The sequence below is a fragment of the Brienomyrus brachyistius genome, chromosome 13 (assembly GCF_023856365.1).
Source record: "Brienomyrus brachyistius isolate T26 chromosome 13, BBRACH_0.4, whole genome shotgun sequence".
NCBI classification, from domain to species: Eukaryota; Metazoa; Chordata; class Actinopteri; order Osteoglossiformes; family Mormyridae; genus Brienomyrus; species Brienomyrus brachyistius.
The window spans coordinates 25,120,761-25,143,781 of NC_064545.1; the positions used below are offsets into that span (position 1 = coordinate 25,120,761).

General features: G+C 48.9%; 1 protein-coding gene across 5 annotated transcripts in view; it reads left to right on the forward strand.

The window, feature by feature from the left end:
- Positions 1-23,021, forward strand: part of ccdc102a (coiled-coil domain containing 102A) — a 60,737-nt gene that overhangs the window by 26,418 nt on the left and 11,298 nt on the right. For 4 of the 5 annotated variants that reach the window (XM_048972811.1, XM_048972812.1, XM_048972809.1 and 1 more), the window contains exons 4-9: positions 1,723-1,940; positions 3,631-3,739; positions 5,045-5,161; positions 9,171-9,380; positions 22,199-22,369; positions 22,899-23,002. In XM_048972811.1, coding sequence (XP_048828768.1) covers positions 1,723-1,940; positions 3,631-3,739; positions 5,045-5,161; positions 9,171-9,380; positions 22,199-22,369; positions 22,899-23,002 — 929 coding nt within the window. Of the gene's footprint in view, positions 1-1,722; positions 1,941-3,630; positions 3,740-5,044; positions 5,162-9,170; positions 9,381-15,159; positions 16,416-22,198; positions 22,370-22,898; positions 23,003-23,021 lie in introns of those variants that run through there. The other variant, XM_048972810.1, reaches the window with a different exon arrangement.

Consider the following 23,021-nt stretch of genomic DNA (forward strand, 5'->3'; position numbering starts at 1 on the left):
CATTTTTGCTCCCTCCTACCTCTCTGGGAGGGAGCAAAAACGTGGTCTGTCTGTGGGTCCCTGAGGACCGGACTAAGAAATAATATCATAGTCTAACTGCATGTATTTAGGTGCCTGATTTGCTCATTGTTAGTGCGCCGTGATAAACTGGCTTCCAGTCCAGCTGGTCCCCTGTGCTAATGGGTTCTGGGTTCCGAATAGCCCTGAATTTGATAAGTGGTTCCGGGAAACGAATGAAACAAGCAAAGTTTATTTTGGTTGTGTTCGAGGAAACATTCACACAGTACCTTGGAAATACATTTGGCAAAATGTGTTGTGGGAAAGCCACCCCAGTCAGTGAATTTTGGTGCCAAGATTTAAAAAATTCTGGAATAATGTTGCTTTTGAAAACGGCACTAAAATACTGTATACCGTGGTATAATGTCTGGAAGGTATGACGGTATGAAAAATTAGCACTCAAGCCTTGCTGAGACCGCAATGAATCTGCTGCTGTGTCACGGACATGTAGCTATACTGGCATTGATATAACCCTGCACAGGGCTGCATGCGTTACTGCTGGGTGTCTGGCTAGTGGCTTTAAATGCCTGTGCTCAGCTACTGTGTTACACTCACACACTGTGTTAAACACATGGCTCACTGGGGAGGAAAAACGGAACATTAGATAACGGGCCACCCTGCAGGAAGACGCCCTACATGCTGTACATTGGCAACTGCTTCTGTACCAACATAAACAGGACATATTTCGTATACATACGCACACAGTGTATACACACACGCACAGTGTATACACACACACACACACACACAGTGTATACATACATGCAGTTCACATACTAGTATATTATAAATCTCTGCTGGATAAACAGCTTTTAGAAGAGTAATTCAATTCGGAGGCCCTGGTCAAATTAGATCCCGTTTCCTGTCCCGTCCGCGATTCCGCTTTGAAACGCAGACTTTCCTGAGTGCTTCCACATGTGTCCAACGCCGAGTAGTTCTGTTTACATACGGAGCCCTCTTGTGGTAGATATTCGTAAGTGCGCGCAAGCTGACAGCGTTTGCAGCCCTTACGGCAGCTGTGCTTCGGGAATTAGTGTAGCTCAGTAGAGCAGCTTTGACATGCGACCACTGCTTTCATTTTCAGGCAGGAAATGATAACATGATCTGAGTCTGTGGTGCTTCCCAGCTATTTAATGTTCAGTGTCTGACATAACACATTTACTCTGTGTGCTTTAGATTATATACCCTGTTTTTAGACTTTGTGGGTGCTGTTTGTAATTAAATCCAGGCATATGTATACATTTTCTTCTGACGGTTGACAGCTTTTTACAACCCTTATGGTCGTGACATACTGTTCTGCTTGCCTATACTGTATTGTGGTATTTGTAGGTCAAAACGTTGTGAAGGGCAGTTGTAGTTAGTTGGGAACCTTAATAATGACAGCAAATGTAATTAAAATATAATGTAAACCAGTGAATATACCTCTGGTTACTGCTTAATTCAGTGTGATTCATATTCAATGACCTGTGCACGGTTATTTATATGTACATTCTTGCACTTTTACATTTATTTTTACTTATCTGATACTTCTGTCCAAAGCGACATATTCATAAGGCAAATAGCACATTGCAGCATAGGAGCTGCTCAATATTAATCAATATAGTTAATATTCAATGGACCTATATGAAGTCCATCCGAAAACGATCCATGATGTGCTTCCCCCAGGACATTGACCTCCTGGAGTGCCTCCTGCAGCCCCCAGCCGACACCCCCGAGTCCTGGGAGGGCCGTAGTACAAGCAGCATTCGCTCCGCGGCCAGCCGGCAGGACCGCGGCCGGCTGTTGTGGGACGACATCGCCGCCCTGGAGGGGGACAGCAGTAAGGTCACGGCGCTGCAGCTGCGGCTGGACGAGTCTCAGAAGGTCCTGCTGAAGGAGCGCGAGTAAGCATGCCGGCCAGGAGGGGGCACTAGAGGGACTGTCCCAGCTCACATCTACTCCGCGTAATTAACATGTCGACCGGCTATTTTTAGCTGGGTCCTTGGAGTGTTTTAAGGGAAAGTGCTTATTGAATTAAAATGTGGCTGTTACAAAGGTCCCCGGGTTTCTGATTAGCAGCCCAGAGGTAAAAAAGGCACTTTCAAGATTTCATTATGCTGTTAGTAATGTTTGAACGTTTCTGCTCCACAACTGGCCATTTTTCCACAATCCTGCCCCTGATGACCTCTATGGAAAAAGCCAGCTTCTAGAAAAGAACCTAAACCGACAGGTCGCCCAGAGTAGTTGTAATGGGGGGAGGCAGTCAGTGAGGCTCCATGCTAGAACTCCGCTGGCCGGATGCATGTCTGTCATTTTAAAGAGCATCGGTAATGGCCGTCAGGTGCCGAAGTGAAACCTTCCGGTACTCAGCTGATCTGGGTGCCGCCGCGCCCTGGTGTCGCCGCGCCCTGGTGTCGCCGCGCCCTGGTGTCGCCGCGCCCTGGTGTCGCCGCGCCCTGGTGCCGCCGCGCCCTGGTGCCGCCGCGCCCTGGTGCCGCCGCGCCCTGGTGCCGCCGCGCCCTGGTGCCGCCGCGCCCTGGTGCCGCCGCGCTTGGTCCTCTGGCCCTGGTGCCTCCTGTCTGCTCTGAAGCAGAGGGACAGCAGTAAGTAGAAATAAGCAGTCAGGACTTAGGGGGGGTTATTGCAGTGAAGTCGACATTCTTGTGCTGCTTTTCCATTGCCAGTGTGCTCCAGCCCTCTGTTTCTGAATTTGATACGGGGGAATAGATGTGACCGTGTGGGTGGGGGCAGCGTGTCAGTTGGGAACATGGGGGTCATGACATTGGTGTAGCTTCTGGGTATAGCATTTAAATTCCTCCATTATGAGTGACATCATGCTGCACCCCCCCCCCCCCCAGCCAGGAGTCCCCTCTCTTTAGTAAGGTGGGCTCCTGCAGGACTGCTGAAGAGCGGCTGCTTCATCTCCTCGCTGATGGCGAATGTCATCCTGCTCTCTTCCACGCCCCCCCCCTCCCCCCAGGCAGATCTGTCCAGCCTGAATTGGGCCGTGAGATGTTCGCCGTCACGCTCGTCGTCGTCTCGTTATGAATGAGGATCACCGCTGGGTCCTGCTAACGAGATTCAGAGGAGACTTCCTCTAATTGCTCCTGTTAAATTTTGAGGGGCGCAAATGCTGAGAGGTTGTTCACGTGTTGCTGGAGGTGCCTTGGGGACGACACACGTGTTTGTTACTTTAACTCGGCTCAGTTTTAACCTGCCGGGGTCTATGGCTGCCGTTAAGGTGGCATTTAGTGTCGTAAACGGCCGTATAGAGGATGCCAAGGGCTCAGCGAACGGAAGATCAGCAAGAGTAGTCATGAAAACTAAGATATCGGCAGTGTTTTTAAGGAACCCCTCTTGTAAACAAGACGAGGGAGATGCTTACTTGCTCTGGGCGAGTCCGAGGGCTGTACATGCCGTGTTCAGAATAGGACCAGGTGGACTGTTGTCATGTATTTACTATAGTATGCCTTGTAAAAAGTGTGTGTTGTTATGTTTATGAAAACGCCCAAGAAGGCGAAGAGCTCCGAGGCCCCGGTCTGGCAGCAGCGTCTGCTGCTACTTCTGACTCAGTCTTGCCTTCTCGCTCTGCAGGGACAAGAACTCTCTGACTAAGAGTATCGAGAAGCTGGAGGCTGAGCTCAGTCAGTGGAAACTGAAGTATGAGGAGCTGAACAAAGCCAGGCAGGAGGCCTTGAAACAGGTGGGGAGCCGCGATCGCCGAGAAAACTGCCCTGCAGCCTGTTAGCGGGAGACGGGGGCCGGTATATTCCATCACCTTTTTGGTACAGCACCTAGGGCAGTGTTTCTCAGCTTGGTCCTTGGGGACTCCTGGAGGGGGGGGGGACCCCCCAGTAAGAAGTCATGACGGGTTCTCTGAGGACTGGGTTCAGAAACACAGGCCTGGGTGTCTCAGGAGCCTGTGACACTGATAATCCAACTGCCCACATTCACAAATGAATACCTTTAACGACCATGTGACAGACTGGTTAAGTAACCAGGCCAAGAAAACGGAACCTAGAGGGATTGTTTGTGTGTCTGAGGAGGCTTCCATCTGTCGTAGGTAACACGCTGGCCCTTTCACACACAAACTGGGTCAGAATGGGAGGTATGTCAGTGTTGCAAGTCTGTTCTTTAATCAGTACTGCTGGCATGTTAGGTACCGGCCCCCCGCGGCTTCGGAATCGGAGCCAGCCGCGATTCCCCGCCCCATTCCGCTGTCATTAAAGGCTGGCACGCGCCCATTTTGTGTAGATGCAGCCGAGTTGATTACAGCTTCAAAACAAATGACTTTTTTTTTTTCTCCCTACTCTCCCTTCAAAGTAGGAACAGCTGTGAGGCTGGAGAGGGGTGCAGTATCTGTAGTCGGCCAGTAGGAGGAGCCAGAGCTTTAGTGGGAGGATGCAGAGAATAATACAGGGCAGAGACGCAGGACATAACTGAGAGGTTTCCTTTAGAAATGGCCTTAGAATGAACAGCCAGTCAACCAGGTTGTTCTAGAAGCTTCACCAAAAATAGAACCCTTTACGTTTATTTTAGCCCTTCAGACCAATTTAATATCAGCAGCTCGAGGGTAAATGGTAGGAAAGCAAGGCATCTAGACCCAGACGCTGGTCTAACTAAGCAGAATGCAAATGATGAAAATTAGCGTGTAAAATAGCTAAATGTGCCATGTGTGAAATTACATATGAGATTACGAGTCACGTGGAATGACCCCAAATTCATCTGTCATCCGCTTCATCTGGGAGTCTACAGTGTTGACACAAAATGGGTAGAGTGGTGCGGGTTCAAGCAAGGTGTCTGGAGTGGGACAGACCACAAGTACGGTGACATCCGGCTGACCCCCCGTTTCGGGGTCAGAGGTCGCCGTTGGGGTAGCGAAGTCATCAAGCGCCAGTCCGGTTCCTCTGTCCTTGTATCATGTGCAGTAAATTGGGTTTTATAGCAGTGTTCAGCCGGTAATGGGGTGTGTGGGATGTTGTGTGACCCCCTTCCCCCCCCACTCCAGTTAAATCTCCTTAAGGAGGTGCACCAGGACGAGCTGGGCCGCATGTCAGAGGACCTGGAGGATGAGCTGGGGGCCCGCAGCAGCATGGACAAGAAGCTGGCGGAGCTCCGGAGCGAGGTGAGCGCCCCCACACCCGGGCACCGCAGCGGGTTCTGCTGTCCGCCCAGCACGGGGAGGAAGGCTGCCAGGGTCTTTGATAAGAGTGACAGCGCACTTTGCAAAGGCACGTCACTAATAAAAGTGATCATGTGATGTCATTATCTGACATCTGGAAAGACCCCCCCCCCCCCCAGCACTGTCAGACCTTGATGGCCTGTCTAACGTCACTCATGCTTATGAAATTCATAAAATGTGTGACCATTTCCCATGATCCAGGTACGTCACCCTAAGACCTTTGTCGCTTAACATTTTCTCGTAGCTCTTTTAATTCTGTTAGGTACTTGTTAGGTACATCTCTCTATTAGGCACTATTAGCATATCTGTCTGTCTATCTATCCTATTTATCTGTCTGTCTGTCAGGGTTGAGCATTGTTGGGGGTTGAGGTCTCCACCCATTTAAGGGGGTCCAGGGGGTTGTATTGCCTGGTTTTGATTATTGGAGGGGTCAGAACTCCCCAATCCTCACAAAATGTCAGTCGGTCTGTCACTCAGTCACTCGTATATGATCTACCTTTCACCCTTTCACCATGAATACAGTCCTGGCTGCCTTGCATTAAACTGAGTTGACTGCCTCCGTCTCACCTGGGTCCTTTGCGGAGGTGTGTGTGTCAGAGAGACAGCAGCCCCAAACTCCGAACCCCGACGGCCTTCTAGCTGGTCCGCATCGATTGGCACGGCGCCATCTTGAATAGACTCTGCTCTCCTCTCCCCTTCCGCCGGCTTCGCCTGTCAGGTTCCTAATTACGATCTGTGTCTCGCCACAGACCATTTGTCATCGCGGGATAATAGAGACATCAGTAGCTGAGGCTCACGGGACTGAGTTATCCTTGAGTTCGACGGTACTGCCTCGCCCTTTGTGGCGCGCGGTGCGTTGGTTTCCCCGAGTTGCATGACGTAGACTTTCTGCTGGACTCGGGGCCATCGCGGCCCTGTGGCCAATCAGCTTCTGTTGTTTATGCGAGTGACTCATCACCCCAGTGCAAGGCCTGGTCGCACCCCCCATCCCGAGCCCCACGGACTTTATCAGGCGCTGTTCCAAGGGTGGGGTAATTTCCGGGGATCGTGTTACAATGATGCCCGCTCCCTGCTTGGTCATTTTCATGCTGGGGGCAGGGGGTTGAAGCGTGTTTCCTGTAAACTACGGCGGACATCCTGCTGCGATATATTAAGCAGAAACTCTGAGCTCCAATGCAGCCTGACTGATGGAGTACTCACCCCCCCCCCCCCCCAGCCCCACCAAAAGAGAAAATATATGAGGTGCTGCTACTCAGAGGAAGTGTATGTAACTAATGAGGTATGGGGGTTGGGGGGGGGGGCAGCTTAAGACCTGCCGTTGATGAGAGAGCCCCAGCTGGGTGGGGGGGGGGGGTGGCGGTTTGAGGTTCTGGCTTCCTGGCTCCGAGTGGATTATGACCCCTGGTGATTCTGCCTCCAGAGCAGGCGCTGGGTAGGGGGTCAGCCTCCAGAGCAGGGGCTGGGTAGGGGGTCAGCCTCCAGAGCAGGGGCTGGGTAGGGGGTCAGCCTCCAGAGCAGGGGCTGGGTAGGGGGTCAGCCTCCAGAGCAGGGGCTGGGTAGGGGGTCAGCCTCCAGAGCAGGGGCTAGGTAGGGGGTCAGCCTCCAGAGCAGGGGCTAGGTAGGGGGTCAGCCTCCAGAGCAGGGGCTGGGTAGGGGGTCAGCCTCCAGAGCAGGGGCTGGGTAGGGGGTCAGCCTCCAGAGCAGGGGCTGGGTAGGGGGTCAGCCTCCAGAGCAGGGGCTGGGTAGGGGGTCAGCCGCGGGGACGGTGTGACCCACCCTCCAGGTGCCTATGGATGGCATTTTCCATATTATGGCTTCTGATCACAGAACCTGCATTGATGCCTATGGGAGCCGATTTCTGCAGCGACAGAAATCCATCCTGTCCATCACCTAGATGGGAAGCTTGTGTGGGAGTCTGGGTCAGATTGGAGGGCGGGGGGAACGAGGGACCATCCCTGCAGCTAATCTCCCTACTGGCCGGCTGCGTCTCTGCAAAATGTTGAAAGCCAGGCCGAGCTCTCTGTGTCCGCTGGTGGGAGGCCGTCCGGATCCTTCAGTGTTCATGCGCCGTTGTTGTCGTGGGTCGGTTTTGTCTGTCCATAGGTGTATTAACATTTCCCAGCTTTCTGCCAGTCTGTGTTTTGGAAGTTTCTGGCCTGGTGTAGCTGGATTGTGTCCGTATATCTACAAAAGACTGGGCCCTTCTGCTCCTCATCAAAGACGCAGTCTCTTCTGGGCAACGTTTTATCCATTAAATACATACACGCAAATTACTGCCTGACAATGAATACAGTTTTTACAACTAGCTCCTTCTGTCCAGCATTGATCCCTGAATTGTAAAATACGACTGATTTAAAAAGAATAAATAAAATGTTATGATATTCAGGATATGTGTCTCTGGCTGCGGAGTTTACCGGTTCGCTGTTTTGCCATTATTATCAGCACAAAGAAGTGAAGTGTTCGATATTACTGCCTCATTGATTTGCTGTTTGTTCTGTGCCACATGTAGACATTTATGAAATCACTACTGAGTAAATATAAATCATGTTTATTTCTCTCTGCATGGTTGAATGAGTAGCACTGAGGCCTCACGCATTTTATTTAACTGACGACCAGCCCCTGGAGCAATTGGGGGTTAATGACCCCAGTGGTAAAATCACTCTGCTGACTACGGGATTTGAACCTACAACCTCCTGACCACAGACACGGCATCCAAATCCGCTGAACCACATACCACGCTTGGGTTTGTATGTGGACTTTACATGTTTTCCTGTTTGCATTGATTTTCTCTGGGTCACTTAAGGTTCTTCCCACAGTCCACGTGCTTCAAGTAAACGTTTAACAGGGGAAACCTCACAGGAGTGAGTGTGACCTGTGAAGGATGGCAGCCCTCCCAGCCCTCCCAGTGCGCCCAGTGCGCCCAGTGCGCCCTCTGCCCCGTGTCCCACAGCTGGGTTTGGCTTGGTTTAGTGCTTCTGGCAAAGGGATGGGTTACTTTGTGTTGATATGCAGGGTTAAAGTCAAATATATTTCATAATGAATGAACTATCCACACAATTTCAACAGAAACCAAACATTCACAGCTTGGCAAACAAACCTCTGTTGTAATAATGGTTTTGAGCCAAATCTGTTGATTTGATTAAAGTGAGAGACTTTGAGTAAATAATGAGTCTCGCTTTGTGGTTTCTGAGAATTTCTTCTCCGAAACTGTTTGCTTTCAACAAGGTTTTATCCGCCTGCAATATGCCACAAGCAGGTCCTGTCCGTCAGATTCGAGTCTGTGAACATCGTGTCTGGCAGCCAGGATGCCATTGACTACAAGCCAGTCTACCTAAGGAGAGAAACCACACAATTCAGTTTTTTTTTTCTTCAAGCATGGAACATAAATATTTTTCCCAGCTTTTTATGGTTTTTCCTTTGCACCCTGTTAATTACCATTTTATGGGAAAATCCATGAAAATGTCTCTATGGGCGACTCCCTTGAAGTCCTGATCTTCTTTTTTTTTTTTTTACATGTCAGAAATATAATATGACCTGTTATTTCTGTCCCTTTTTTTTTGCACAAACCACTAATCTGCTCTCCTGCTTCCTTTTCTGCCAGTATCTCATTTCGGGTCCTGATGACCCCATACCCCTGCCGCCGCCAACCCCACATTCCTTTGTGTTGCATCTCTCATCAACGTGTCATCGAGATCGACTGACTATAATTGTGAATTTGCCTAAATAAGTAAATATTGAGGCAAAGTGGGATAGCTGACCGCTGTGTTTGCCTTCTGATGATGATTAGCTCTGAGCGCCCAGGAGTGTCTTTAGGAGGTGCCACCAAAAGCCGTGTTGAATCTGCATCATACTTTTAGGGACCGAGGAGACATGGATGTGTCTGTTTTGTAAATTCTTCCTTGTGTCCTTGCTGGTTAAATACAGAGCTTTTATAATCTTGCCCCCCCCCCAGATGGAGCGACTACAGGCGGAGAACGCGGCAGAGTGGGGACGGCGAGAGCGTCTGGAGACGGAGAAACTGGCACTGGAGCGCGACAACAAGAAGCTGCGTGCGCAGATGGAGGACCTGGAGGAGCAACTGGCACGCAAACGCAGACAGGCCGCCTGCGCCCTGGACTCCGACCTCAAGAGTATCCAGAGCGAGCTCTTTGAGAGGAACAAGGTGAGAACCAGAGGGGCCTCCTGGGAAGGAGGGGGCCTGGGGACCAACGGGAGTGAGGAATTACCGCGGCTGGATGCGTCAGCGTGTGACGCGTGCAGGTGTTGGGTAGGTGGTGCGGTGCGTGCGGGGCTAATTCAGGCCTTATCTTTGCCAGTATTATGATATTTGGGTATATCTTGGTTTTTTGGCTATACTGTGATGTTTTGAATTGCTTTTGGAAATGCTCAAAATATCGTCTACCACAATGTAATGTCTGGCAAATGCTTCCCTAAAAGGACTCTAGCAGGGTCCCTGTTTCCATGCTTTTTAGTGTATATAATGTAGTCCTGTATTCATTTTAATGAGTGTTTTAGTCCGTAACCACATGATGAATGAGGCCACAATCTTTCCGTTCTGTAGGATCGGTGGACTTCACCGTGTGAACGGCCTGCAGTCGCCTCTGTCTGCTCACATTCTCTCACTCTCTCTCACTCTCTCATTATGTGAACGGCCTGCAGTCGCCTCTGTCTGCTCACATTCTCTCACTCTCTCTCTCATTATGTGAACGGCCTGCAGTCGCCTCTGTCTGCTCACATTCTCTCACTCGCTCTCTCACTCTCTCACTATGTGAACGGCCTGCAGTCGCCTCTGTTTGCTCATATTCTCTCACTCTCTCTCTCACTCATTATGTGAACGGCCTGCAGTCGCCTCCGTTTGCTCACATTCTCTCACTCTTTCTCTCTCATTATGTGAACGGCCTGCAGTCGCCTCCGCCTGCTCACATTCTCTCACTCTCTCTCTTACTCTCATTATGTGAATGGCCTGCAGTCGCCTCTGTCTGCTCACATTCTCTTACTCTCTCTCTCACTCTCTCATTATTTGAACGGCCTGTAGTTGCCTCTGTCTGCTCACATTCTCTCTCTCTCTCTCTCTCTCTCTCACTCATTATTTGAACTGCCTGTAGTTGCCTCTGTCTGCTCACATTCTCTCACTCTCTCTCTCACTCATTATTTGAACTGCCTGTAGTTGCCTCTGTCTGCTCACATTCTCTCACTCTCTCACTCTCACTCACTCTCATTATTTGAACGCCCGGCTTTCCTGTATGAGCGATGTAATGGGGAATTTAGCTGTGTAAAAAGGGCCTTTTATGGGGTCCATTAGCCATCGCCGCCCTTTTGGACAGTTTGTTTTGTTGGCTTCCCAGGTTTTATGGGTTGACTTCTTAAATTAGCTCCGGGTGGGGCTGCGTGGCGGTGGTGGGGGGGCTTTGTGGGCTGTGCTGGAGAGAGGGGTCAGCCAGAGGGCCAGACAAAGAGAGGGAAGTCCAGGCTGAGCCAAATCGCTGGGTCTGCGGTGGACTGGGGAGGGCAAAGTCAGCCAAAGGTCAGGGAGAGACAGGCCAGAGGGGAAGGCCAGGCATCCCCAGGGAGAAGGGGGCGTGACAGGCAACAGACGGACTGACGGCCCTCGCTGCGAGCAGAGGTCCGTGTCCCACCGGACGCCTCTCGGGGTCTCTGGTGCGGTGGGGACGGCCAGGGGTTCGTTAATTGCCGGCGACGCTTTTACGGTCACAGAAGGTGGACGGGCATATCGGTGTCAGACTCGGAAAATGAATTAGGCACCATGGTTGATGCTGAAAATAACATGAAAATGAAAACAAATTGAATATCGATGAAGATGCTCCGCTGGGATAGAGTGTGGGCTGGGTGTTTGTTTACTGTGAGGCCTGCCTCGGACATCCTCTCAAGGACGTCACTGTCAAATGTCCGTTAAGGGGGGTGGCATTGGGAGGGGGGGTGTCTCCTAAATGAAGTGGGGACACAGGTGGTAGGGGCACTGGGGGGTCGGGGTGGTAGGTACCCTGACCACAGCACCTCCAAGGCTTATTGATCTGAGAGTGAGTGGCGATGAACACGCGATGTCCTGGGATGGAGCATAATTGTGATTGATACCAAACTGATGTCTTCCCTGTAGTGCCAATTTGGAGAACTGGGAGTGTGTGTGTGTGTGTGTGTGTGTGTGTGTGTGTGTGTGTGTGTGTGTGTGTGTGCGCGCATGTCCATGTCTTCCTAGCTTACTTGGGACATTTTAGACTATGATTGCTATTTATAACATCAATTAGTTTTTGTTCATTTTATTTTAATTTGTGCTTCCGTCATTTGGGATTTTGAATAAATTGCATTAAAGTCAGACTACGATGGACCATCCCTGTGGAGTCCATGTATATATTGCAAATGTCCCCACAATGTAATTAAAACGTGTTTTTTTTTTTTTGTTTGTTTTGTTTTATGTTTTCAGTTCCCACAAGGAGAATCTTATCAACATCTGTGACCGCAATCAAAAAACTAAAAATGGCAAAAGATTTGTATTTTGTTTGGCTTCTTATGGTTAAGGTTAGGACTGGGTAGGGTTAAGGTTGTCATTGTTGGAATTAGGGTTTTGCCCATTGAAGTGAATGGACGGTCCCCACAAAGATATGTGTGAGTGTGAGAGAGAGAGATCATGCGCCTGCAAAATACAAAAGATACTTTAGACGGCCTGCCGCTGAACGTGCACTCACTTTGCTTGTTCTTACCCTGACTGATCCATACTTGGTTAATCTCAATGAGTCATTCATGTCGGCCAAGCAGGAGCGAGACCTTGCTCGACTGCTGGTTGGATGGATGCTGGTGTGAGGAGTTGTGAACCTCAGACACTAAAACTATCCACTGTGTACATCAAGGTACGAGACCTTCTCTACCAGAGCTGCTTTCTCTGAGAAATGGTCCATTGGCTGCTTGGAGTTGTAGAATTTTCTAGAAGGGCTGACTGCGGGCACTGCCGATGTCCCTCAGAGCATTTGCATTTTGTCTCAGATGCTCTGGCCCCGGAGAAATCCGCTGAGCAGAAGGACTCATTGTATGACATATGGCGGTTTTAACATGGTCCTATAATTTAGCACTGCATCATTTTATGAATGTATCATTTTTAAATAGATTGTGTGCAGCAGCTAGAAGATATAAGATGGAGCGGGTTCTATCCTATGAGAAGACAGCGTCCATCCAGCAGATGCCTCCTGTTTCTTTGAAGGGTTCTTCATGATTTGGCTCTGTGCCCTTCCATGTTCTTATTTCTCAACACAGTCTTTGTGGCTCCCCAGTTAGTCCACATTTTTGCTTCCTCCCACCTTCAAACACACCTGTACCAGGTATTCAGTGTTCTTGATTGCTTGGTTTAGGTGTGCTGGGAGCTGGAAGGGAGCAAAAATGTGGACTGTCCGGGGGTTCCTGAGGAATGCGTTGGGAAACACTGGTCTAGAAGCTTCCTGCTTGTGTCTAGGTAAAAGCCACAAGTATACTACAAGCTAATTGGTAACTGCATACTGAAAACAGTTACAATTCACACAAAACTGCACATTAAATAGTCGGATTAGTCTAAGCTTGAGGTGGGCAATATGGATAAAATTTCATATCACAATATTTTTGCTTAGAATCATGACCCATGATTTGTTTACAAACCAGCCAAATTATAATTTATCAATGTTAACAATTTAAATTTTACATGGGACTGTGTTTGGTGTCGTACTGCTGCAGCCTCTGACTATGCAGCCATTGTGTGACTGTTTGTTCTGCCATTATAACAACAGCGTTAAGTAGTGATGTACTGCGATTCTTGCCATAACTGTAAAATGCTTACGTGGATACAGTTGCAACCAGTCATGAGAAATTGTCGTCGTATTGCCCACCCCTAGTCTATGCTCAGCCTTTGTTTAGTGTGGTCGCAAATCAGGAATTGTTTTAGCTCCTGACCATTGTGCCTCTTGGCTGGAATGTCTGGCCATTATCGTTATTGGATGTGTGCTTCATTTGAGCACTAAATGAGCAGAATGCAAGGCGTGAAGTGCAGCTCACTCGCTCCTCTCTCCTTAATTAAGCCGTCGTTTCTAGTGATGTTTTTTTTTTTCTTCTTTAAATCTCTGCTCCATTTGCACTTCGTCGGTTCTGCGTTTCACAGCCACATTGTGCCTGCCGTTTACCCCGCGGGGGAGGGGGCGAGTTCATCTCGGGCCGGTGACAGATCGTTCATTGACATGCTTAGTCTGCTGATGTCCTATTCGGATTTTCTGCTCTGCGTTTGAAACTTATCCTCTCGTTTTGCTAGTGAGACAAAAAGGATGAAGGGTGATCAGTCACAATCCTGATCAAGCTGGGAACTTCAGACAGCTTACTCCACTGTTATGCAAGATGGGAACCAATGAAAAATAAAGTTTTACTGAAAAGGGAAATTTTTTATTTTTTTTAAATTAAACTACTTAATGCCTGAAAGGTTCCGTTTTGGGAGTCAGGATACCCCCCCCCCCACCTTGTGATTAAAAGCCTCTACTCACCTGAGGAGAGTAAATAAAGACGCGGCCGGCAGTGATAATATATAGGGTTGGGCTGTCTTTGCCCAGGCTCCTGCCTTGGAAGCAGCACTTGTAAATCTTTTCCATTTTGAATTTAAAGCATGTATAGTAAATTTCCCTTTTATGTGTTTATGTAGATTATAGAGCTGTATCTGTCAGGAACGCATCAGCTACAAATACATGTTATAGCATTAGCCTGTGGGGATGTCATATTAACTATAACTCATTCCTTTTGTTTATCTGTGGACTCAGGCTTATTAAAGCAGCACTTGGGTAACTTGAAGGTCACTGGTTCAAGTCCCAGTTTGGGATTCTTGCTGTAGTACCTTTGAAGGTGGTTCAAAATATTGCGTCTATAAATGGGCGAAAATGGATTTTCTTTACTTAAAAACGACGTATAAGAAACTAAATATACATTAGACCTCTACTGTTCTCTTAACAGTTTTGTTTACATGGGATGTTTGAGCAGCGATTCTGCGACACATGAAAGGCGCCTTAAGAATCTGTTATAGTTTTCTGCTCTGCAAAGTGGGCTTGAATGTACCAGGAGCACAGGGACCCTCTGGAGGTTGGGTTGTTTCAGGTGGGCGGAGCAAGTGAAGCCCCACCCCCCACACAGATGGCCTGGGGTGGGGCCAGTGGCAGGGACAGTAGGGGAGGGGGGGGGGGGAGGTAGCAATTCTGCAAGGTGTGCGTTTTGTGAAGGCAGGGAAGCGTCAAGATGGAACAAGCCAGCTTCCTTGTAGGGGGATTCATCCCAAGGACAAGGCGTTTCTGCCAGCAGAGCAGCCCTCCCCCTTCCCTGCATGAAGACGGCACAGGTTCACCCGGTGGCTTAAAAATAGACGAGTACCGTGCCTCTCAGACCCAAAAATAAAAGATGTAAGGTCATTGTCACAGTTTGGGGATATGGCTCTGAACGTAACACCGTTTTGTAATAAGACTGTTTTTGCTATGCGGGCTAATGGCCTTGACACTGAATGTGATTTTACTGCCACACCATCTGTTGGTTCCGGGTGAGCTGTGCATCTCCTTAATTCTCCTTTGCTGCTCTTCCTGCTCTTGCTGTTTTTTATGCCGTTATTGACCATTGATTTGCTTGCCTGTTGGATGGCGATCCCCGGATCCCCTGATCCCCCTGAGCTTTTTTTTTTTTTTTCCTTAGAGGATTACATACCTAAACTTGTGAATTTCCTGCAAACTGCAATGCTGCTATCTGCTGGTGTGTGTGTGCGCTTGCATTCGTGTGCGCAGTGTCCTGGTAAATTATGAGCTGTGCTTTTCCCAGTTGTTTAAAAGCACTGGCTGAATTATTATTCACCGTGGTTCAGGCGAGGGCATCGCTATCTCAACAGGCAGGTTTATAACCGTGCATTATTTTGTTTAGTTACTCTAATTGCGTTTTTTTTTTCCCAGGAATTTCTTCTGCATGCGCGTGTGCCAGCAGATGTTCCACACATTCTGACTGCCAGCCTCACACCGCTGCATGGACTCATTAAAAGTACATTATCGAAACTGAGGGTGATGTCACAGCTTGGCTGGATGCAGGATTTGAGCTGTTTCACTGAATATAGGGTAGAATGGTGTAGACCAGTGTTTCTAAACCTGATCTTTTGGGTCCCCCAGACAATCCTTGTTTTTGTATCCTCTCAACTTCCTGCTAAGCAGGTTCGCAAGGAAGCAAAAATGTGAACTGCTGGGGGTCCCTGAGGACCGGGCTGAGAAACACTGGTTTATTCAAACGGCTACCCCATATCGCATGCAAACATCTGGTAACCGGGAGCTGTCCATGCAGTAACCTGTGTTCAGCCGAGTTGAACAGTGAGTAGCGTGTCGATTGAGGACACTCTACAGTGTTTACCTTTTACCCGCTGTTGTATTCTACGACCGGAATGACTCAGAGATGTAGTTTCTGTGTATATAAAGAAGTACAGTTTGGATGAGTGTAAGCTAAAAGGCTAGCGGGGGGGGGGGTGAAATGCATCACGGTGATTAAGTGACTGGAAAGGCATCTAGTTAGGGCAGTGGACCATGTGCCTTTAGGTTCATCCAGTGGGATCTGAGGAGACACTTGAGTTTTTCATCAAGGTGACTTTAACCAGTGATGTCTTGCTGTAGATGAGCCCGTTTAGTAATTAGTACACATTGGTTAGAATACTTATCAGTTCTGTTGGTATTTCACTAATCCTCGTCTGAACGCCACGCAAGCCCCCAGTGTTTGACGCGAGGGCACCACTGCGGCATATTCTGCGGTTGTGATACAAAAATTAAATGATTCATTTTTTGTGTGTGTATCAGTATACGTTCATTGCAGTGCTTCTTTCAAATATCCCCTCTTGTTCTCCTTTTGAGACATACACATACATAGTGTCCTTGGGGTCTGAGCGCAGGGTTAGCCATTCATCTGGTGGCCCAAGAGCGATCGGGGGTCAAGGGCCCCACCTGAGGGCCAGACAGCAGCATCAATCTGCCAGCCCCAGGACTGAAAACGGCAACCTTCCAGTCACGGGCAGGGGGTCCTAACCTGCTGGAAAATGTGCTCACAGGCACAGTAGGAGAGAAGATCTCCAAAGCAGAGGGCATGGAGAGGACCCCCGAAGCATGCTCCAGCTCCCGGCAGCCATCCCACCTCTGGGCAGCTGCATCGTTGTTGACATTCCAAGTGAGGCTTCTTAAGTGGGATGAACCAAGGAAACTTGGGAGGTAGAATGAAAGTGAGGATGGAAAAAGATGGGAAGGGGGCAATAAAAAGAGGTGAAATAAGAGGGAAAACATATTTAGGGTGGGGGGTAGGGTAGGGTAGGGGGGAGCCTGTGTCATGAGAGGAGCTGGACTAGGATAAGGTGACTGTGTGGGCAAGATCTCCAATGGCGTCGAGACTCCAGCTGTGGAGGTCCTTGGTTTGACGCCACCCTCTGTGCTGATTTGTCAGTTTGCCTGTGTCAGGTTCCTGTAGCTCCACAAGTCGAGCATTGTGCTAACAATGCAAAGGTTTTGGGTTCAAGCGTCAGAAAAATGACTTGATGTTAATATGGGGCAGGATGTGTCCTGTATATTTCTTCAGATTGAAAGTGGGAGATGGGTAGAGCAACCTTCAAAATGCAGTTGACGACACGCACAGAGCAAAAACTGAAGATGATCTGAAGACGCATATAAGGAAAGTTGAGCAAAAAGATGGGACTTCAGCTAAATGGAAAGCAAAGTTTTCAGGAGCTGCAGGTAACTTTAGTGTTGATGGTGAAGATGTAGAGGAAATAGACAGCTTTACCTCCCTGAAACAAAAACAAAGGATCCTGCAGTCAAATGTGTCACTGTTACAATGAAAGGCCTTGGGGGAGAAATCTTCAAAAATACTGACACATCTTGGAGAACAAAGATCAGAATTGTATTGTGCAGAATATGGTAGGAAGAGTAATGACACGTTTGAACTTGGCGCTGAAGTAGGGTTTTAAGAACACCGTGGAAAACAAACAACTCAAGTGTCAGCTTTGACTTGAAGCATAAATGACCAAACTGAAGTTGCCTTATTTTGGGCATATGTGAAGACCCAGTGCAATGATGTCACACATGTACAAAGCTATGTAAGGGTAAGTTCTATTTCTTATGGGATTAGACTTGGGTTGTCGTTCACGGGAGTGTATGAAGTTTGGGTTTTGGCGTAGGGTTAATGGTGCATGCTGGGAGTATTTTCAGCGTGGGGTTCAGTTATTCCCGAAATCAGGGTGGGATCATCATCGTTCTGGTAGAAACCTTTTGAGTTTAAACTAGTACTGTTGGTTATTAACATCACATGATTATCTCCCTAATGTGAATTATGAACCATCAGTCGTGTGGTTTATTGCATTATGCTGGGATCTGGGGCCATTCCAAGGTCTTCTAAGGTGGGGGAATCATAAGATATTTAATTCATACAGAGGGGCTAGCCTTATTGGCTATATGTTTTCAGTTGGTGTGGGCCAATCAGATTACAGCCGGGGCCAGTGTCCTTGCCCCTGTATGCACTGCGTGGCTGGGATTATGTGTCCATCATGGCTGAAGGCGTGTCCATTACTGTGTAGTGTATGATGGAGGAAACGGCCAAGGCTGGGAGGGAGCAAAGAGTGTGGACTGTGTGTGGGTCTCCGAGGACGGGATTGGGAAACACTGCCCTGGGCTGAGAATCATGCATCACGGTGCTCAGGAACATGGAGGGCCTCAACATTAAGGTGCCAGGCATCCATTCCCAGATGGGGAGAACTGAAATTGAGAAAGCGAGCTGCAGGCAGGCAGTGTGGGCTGTAGGGGGTGAATGACACCTGTTGGCTTGGATGCTCATGTGCAGGACTGAGCTGACAGTGTAGCCTTCACTGCCCTCATGGCTCTGTAATCAGCCCCGGTCCCCTATTGACTGTGGGCCCCCCTTACCCTCTCACTCGCGTTGCTGTCTGGTTAAATCCTCCCCAATAACACTGGACCCACGAAACGGCCTTTGACGCGAGAGACGTCCTGCTCATCTATCCTGTTTTTCATCCGATGATGCTCTGGCCTGTGTTATAACTGGGCCGGATGGGTGAACAGGGCTGGAGTGGACAGTCACATGGGGGGTTTGGTGTAGCAAACTGGCCCTCTACTGTTATTACAGTCTCCTGTCTGGTGGATGAAGAAGGATTAGGCTCTGTTAAGGCTACAAAAGTAATGATAAATGCAGCTGGGCCAAAGACTGTTGTCCAGGGATGGAACAAGTAGCATAGAGTTACCTTTGTACTGCTATGATGTGCAAAGATATGTGACTAGATAAAAAACACTGGGCTGGAGATGGAACAGGCCAGGCCTTACTGGTGACGTAGTAAATCCGGCTGACCTGTACCTCCTCAGCCCAGGCCTCTTTCAGGGTAGTGGTCACTCTTAGAATCTCAGTGTTTCTGTCTTACCATCTTGATTGTTGACTCCTGTCCCCCTCCATCACACTGAATCTTGGGTTGTACCATTGGGGATGAGGGGTGGGGGGGGGGTGGCGGCATAATGAATGGTCACCTTAAGGAACAGCCCACTTTGTCACACCTCTGTGTAGCAGGGTGGTGGAGCGTCGATGGTGGTCTGGTAACATTTACCTTTTACTGTACAGGGATGCAAAACCATTTTCAGAGGCAGAGGCCCATGTTAATTTGCTGTTTCTCCTGCGTGTTAATAGGTGTGCTTGTTCATCCATGTTGAGGAGCTGGAGTTTGTGTTCTGTATAGCTGGGACAATGTTTTAAAGCGCACCAATGATGTCTAGTCACTATCATAAGAATTAGTTCCTTTTGAAGGAGAAACTAATTTGGCCCAAGATATTAGAAAGGTCAAGTACTGTATAGATCCTTCCAGATTCATTGCTGTTATTTAAAAATTGATTAAACAAAAGGGTGTTTAAATGTAAAGCGTGGTCGTCTGTATATATCAATATAAAATCTCCATAGTCTATAATTAAATGCTGCAGCCACAGTTACATTTTGCGAACAATCTTTAATTTCTGAATTTATCCAGAGAATTGAGCTATATTTGAATAGTAGAACGTTATGCTTACTGTGTGTACAATATTCTATTCTGTTCTGTTCACTTCCACCATTTAGAACTTATAATTGAACCAATACATTCTAAAAATGCAAATTCCTTGCGTATAGGCTATATATAATACTGTGGAAATTCTAGCAAATTGGGGATGTTTAGTCATTTTCACCAGGGGTCCTACTCTCATTTTATTGTGCTTTGTTCTGGCTGCCTTGCCCTGCAGTGGTCACTGGCCTTCTAGAAAATTCTCTGCGCGTGTGTGTGTGTGTGTGTGTGTGTGTGTGTGTGTGTGTGTGTGTGTGTGTGTGTGTGTGTGTGTGTGTGTGTGTGTGTGTGTGTGTGTGTGGTCCGTTTTGTCACTGGGGTCAGGTCACATTCAGCCAGCTGACTTAATAAAGTTGACATCCTGTTTGTTTCAGTACCCAAATGTTTTACATAAAAAAGAAAAATATATATATTAAAACCCCTTTTTTGGGTCAGCTGTCTTTTAGAAGCCCCTCCTTCTGGGGGATGTGGAGTTTAAACCCCTGAGTTTGTGATGTTTTTAACCTTTCGTGCTGGCTGTCATTCGGACTGCCAGCCTCATTTCCAGTTTGCCTGCTGGCCAATGAGATCCACAGCTTTCCTCTGCATAAAGGTCAGTGGGAACCTCCCTGCCACTTCACTCTGAATGCTGCTCTGCATTACATTCTGAAAATCCTTCCTCCTGTTCCGTCTCCTGCCTTGCAGATTCTCATTGTTTCCTGCCATGACCATTTGTCTGGCTCTCGTGTTCTGGGGGGTGCTGGCATCCATTCAGCGGGGGAAGACCCCAACCCTCCATTAATTAAAGTCATACTCCATTAAAATCCCATATCATGCTATTGGTTTTACTTTGACAGTGTTTAGTTGGGCCCCCGCAAACCTGACCTTTGGATGGCCGCCTTCAGACGTAGCCTGAGGTTCACGCGGGCAGTAGAACAGCCGGTGATGGGCATCTTCTGGGCCTTCCGGGCCCCTCTTCCGGGCTCCTCTTCTGGGCCTTCCGGGCCCCTCTTCTGGGCCTTCCGGGCCCCTCTTCCAGGGGAATGGCAGAGGACGGAACCACATACCTGCACAGAGTTATCTTAAAGGGCTGGTGTAGCTCCCCCCCCCCTTTTTAGGCTGTATCACAGCAAGCCGAAGCCCATGGCCTGATTAGCTTGGCCTAGAAACAGCCACATGTACTAGACGTACATGTCATGTGACCCCCCCCCCCCCACTTTTTTTTTTTTTTTTTGTTTATTTATTTATTTATTTATTTTCCTCTGTCAGTGCATTATTGGCATGGAGAGTATTTCAGTTACTACTAAAGCAAAGCATAACTGTCACAAATGCATAAATGGAGTTACTAATTAGCACAGACCTTCGAGATGAAAAACAAAATGCTGAATAAGAAGTGATTAGTATAAGCACACACACACACACACACACACACTCTCTCTCCTCAAACCCCGCACACACACACACACTCTCTCCTCAAACCCCGCACACACACACACACTCTCTCCTCAAACCCCACCCACACACACACACTCTAAATGTGACTGACATGCCTCTCCCTTTCTCCCTGTTCAGTGAAGAGGGCCATGTTGTAAAGTGGTTCTGCTTTTAAACTCTTTGTACTCTGTCGTCTCTATTAGATGTGTGCTATAGCTGTATCCGGTAGTCTGCTGCATGACCGTGATTCGACTCGGGACCATGAGCCTGACTTCCTGTAACTTTCTGTCTGGGGTCTCCGATGGGGTTCCCCTGTATCTTGGTTATTGCTGTCACTCATGTGGTCTCATCGGTCCCCTACAGAAACGGTGTAGCTTGTAGCTTTATGCACATCTGTTCGACAGTGATAAACGACGGGGCGATTCAGAGTGGATGTGGGATGTTTGGATGGGTGGGGGGCAGTTGTGGGGAATGCGGGGGGGACACTGATGGATTGTTCCATTGCACAGTGTGATGCTCAGCAAAATTCTTGTTCCGTGTGGAACTGGGCCTCCTTGGAGGAAAGCCCTCTGAATGGTCTCCTCCCTTCTCAAGGAGAGGTCTCGGCCCCGAGAACGGCCCCTAACCCGGCGTGCAGGCTGAGGTGCGGCCGTCCGGAGTCGTGCAGCGGTCAGCGGGGTGGGGCGCCCCGAGCATCGGCGCTTCCTGACTTACAGGATGTGACACGGCGGCACCTCTACTGCAGTGACAGGAAGTTACTTTGGAACATGACTTGTGAGGGAGAGAGAGCTGGATACCGGCAGCGCGGTGCTCGGAATGGATGTTGCAGCTACTGGTGTTTGTAAGCTGGTGAGGCGCCGTGTTGTGAAAACGGCATGATGTGCTGTCTGTCTGCTTCGGTAACATCCTTTGTGTTGGGGGGGCTTCTTTGCTCTGCTACGTGCCAGCGGTTCCAAATCGCAGAATCTTGCTATTCCTGAAAACCAGCCTAAGTTATTGAGTACAGATGAAGCAACGGAGTGCGGAAATTAAAGAGATCAGTCCTTATGGATAGAGACACATTTTGTGGGGGGTGGAGCTGAAGTCAATGTCGGAGCCCTACCTACAGCATAAAATGCTGTTGACATCAAAAAAACAAACATTTTGGGCCCTTTACAACTTGGGCTAAAGCCTAGGTTAGTCCGTGTATAAGTCCGGCTTGGCTCGTGGGTATAAACCAGGGCTGTTCAAACCACGGTCCTCACGAGCCGAGCACTGCTGATTCTCCAGCCTTCCTTTACCTGTGAGCCAGGTGTGACGCCTCTATGCTCAATCAGAATCGGTAATCATTAGACTAACTGCCTGGTAAAACTGAAAACAAGGCCTGGATTAGAAATCGAGGTTCAGATTTGAAGAGCCCTGATATAAACCATGCGGAAGATATTCGATGTGAATTGTCACGCCCACTTTGGCCCTTGATCTTCCGTCAGGAGCTGGCAGACATGAGGCACGTCCATTCCAAGCTGAAGAAGCAGTACCAGGAGAAGACGGCAGAGCTGGCCCACGCCAACAGGCGGGTGGAGCAGCACGAGGCTGAGGTGAAGAAGCTCCGGCTGAGGGTGGAGGAGCTGAAGAAGGAGCTGGGCCAGGCGGAGGACGAGGTTGGCCATTAGCGGGTCGTAGGTCGCTGGTGGGCACGGGTCGGTGGAGCGGTTGGGGGGGATGTGGGCGCACAGCCCATTGATTCCCTAATTAGCCGGCTAGTCTGCTGGAGGTGGGAGGTGGGATGGGCTCCGACCTGCATGTGCTGGCTCCAGAATGTCACTGGAGGTTTCGCAGCTAGTGAGCTGCATCTCCCACTGTCACTTGTGTGTGCTGGCCGGCTGGTTCTGGGAGGGTGGCACCAAAAGCTGGGCATTCAGCCTCGAGCTGCTTGCAGACCAATTCAACGTTCTCCAGAAAACAGAAGATGAATGTTTAATCAATTCTTTGTTAGTACTACAAAATATGCTGATTACCAAGTTTATTTTGTAAACTCTCAAAGTTGACACGCTCCTTTGTCAATTTTTACTTAGGAAAAAAGATGCCAGTAGCACATGTGAAACAGATGCTCGATGGGTTATTACCCCTTTGTGTATTGGGGTGTTCTCTGTGTGGCTGACCCCCCCCCCCCCCCTCCCCCTGCTTCAGCTGGATGAAGCTCATAACCAGACACGCAAACTGCAGAGGTCTCTGGATGAGCAGGTGGAGCAGTCGGAGAACCTGCAGGTGCAGCTGGAGCATCTGCAGTCCAGGTCAGTGCAGACGTTTTGC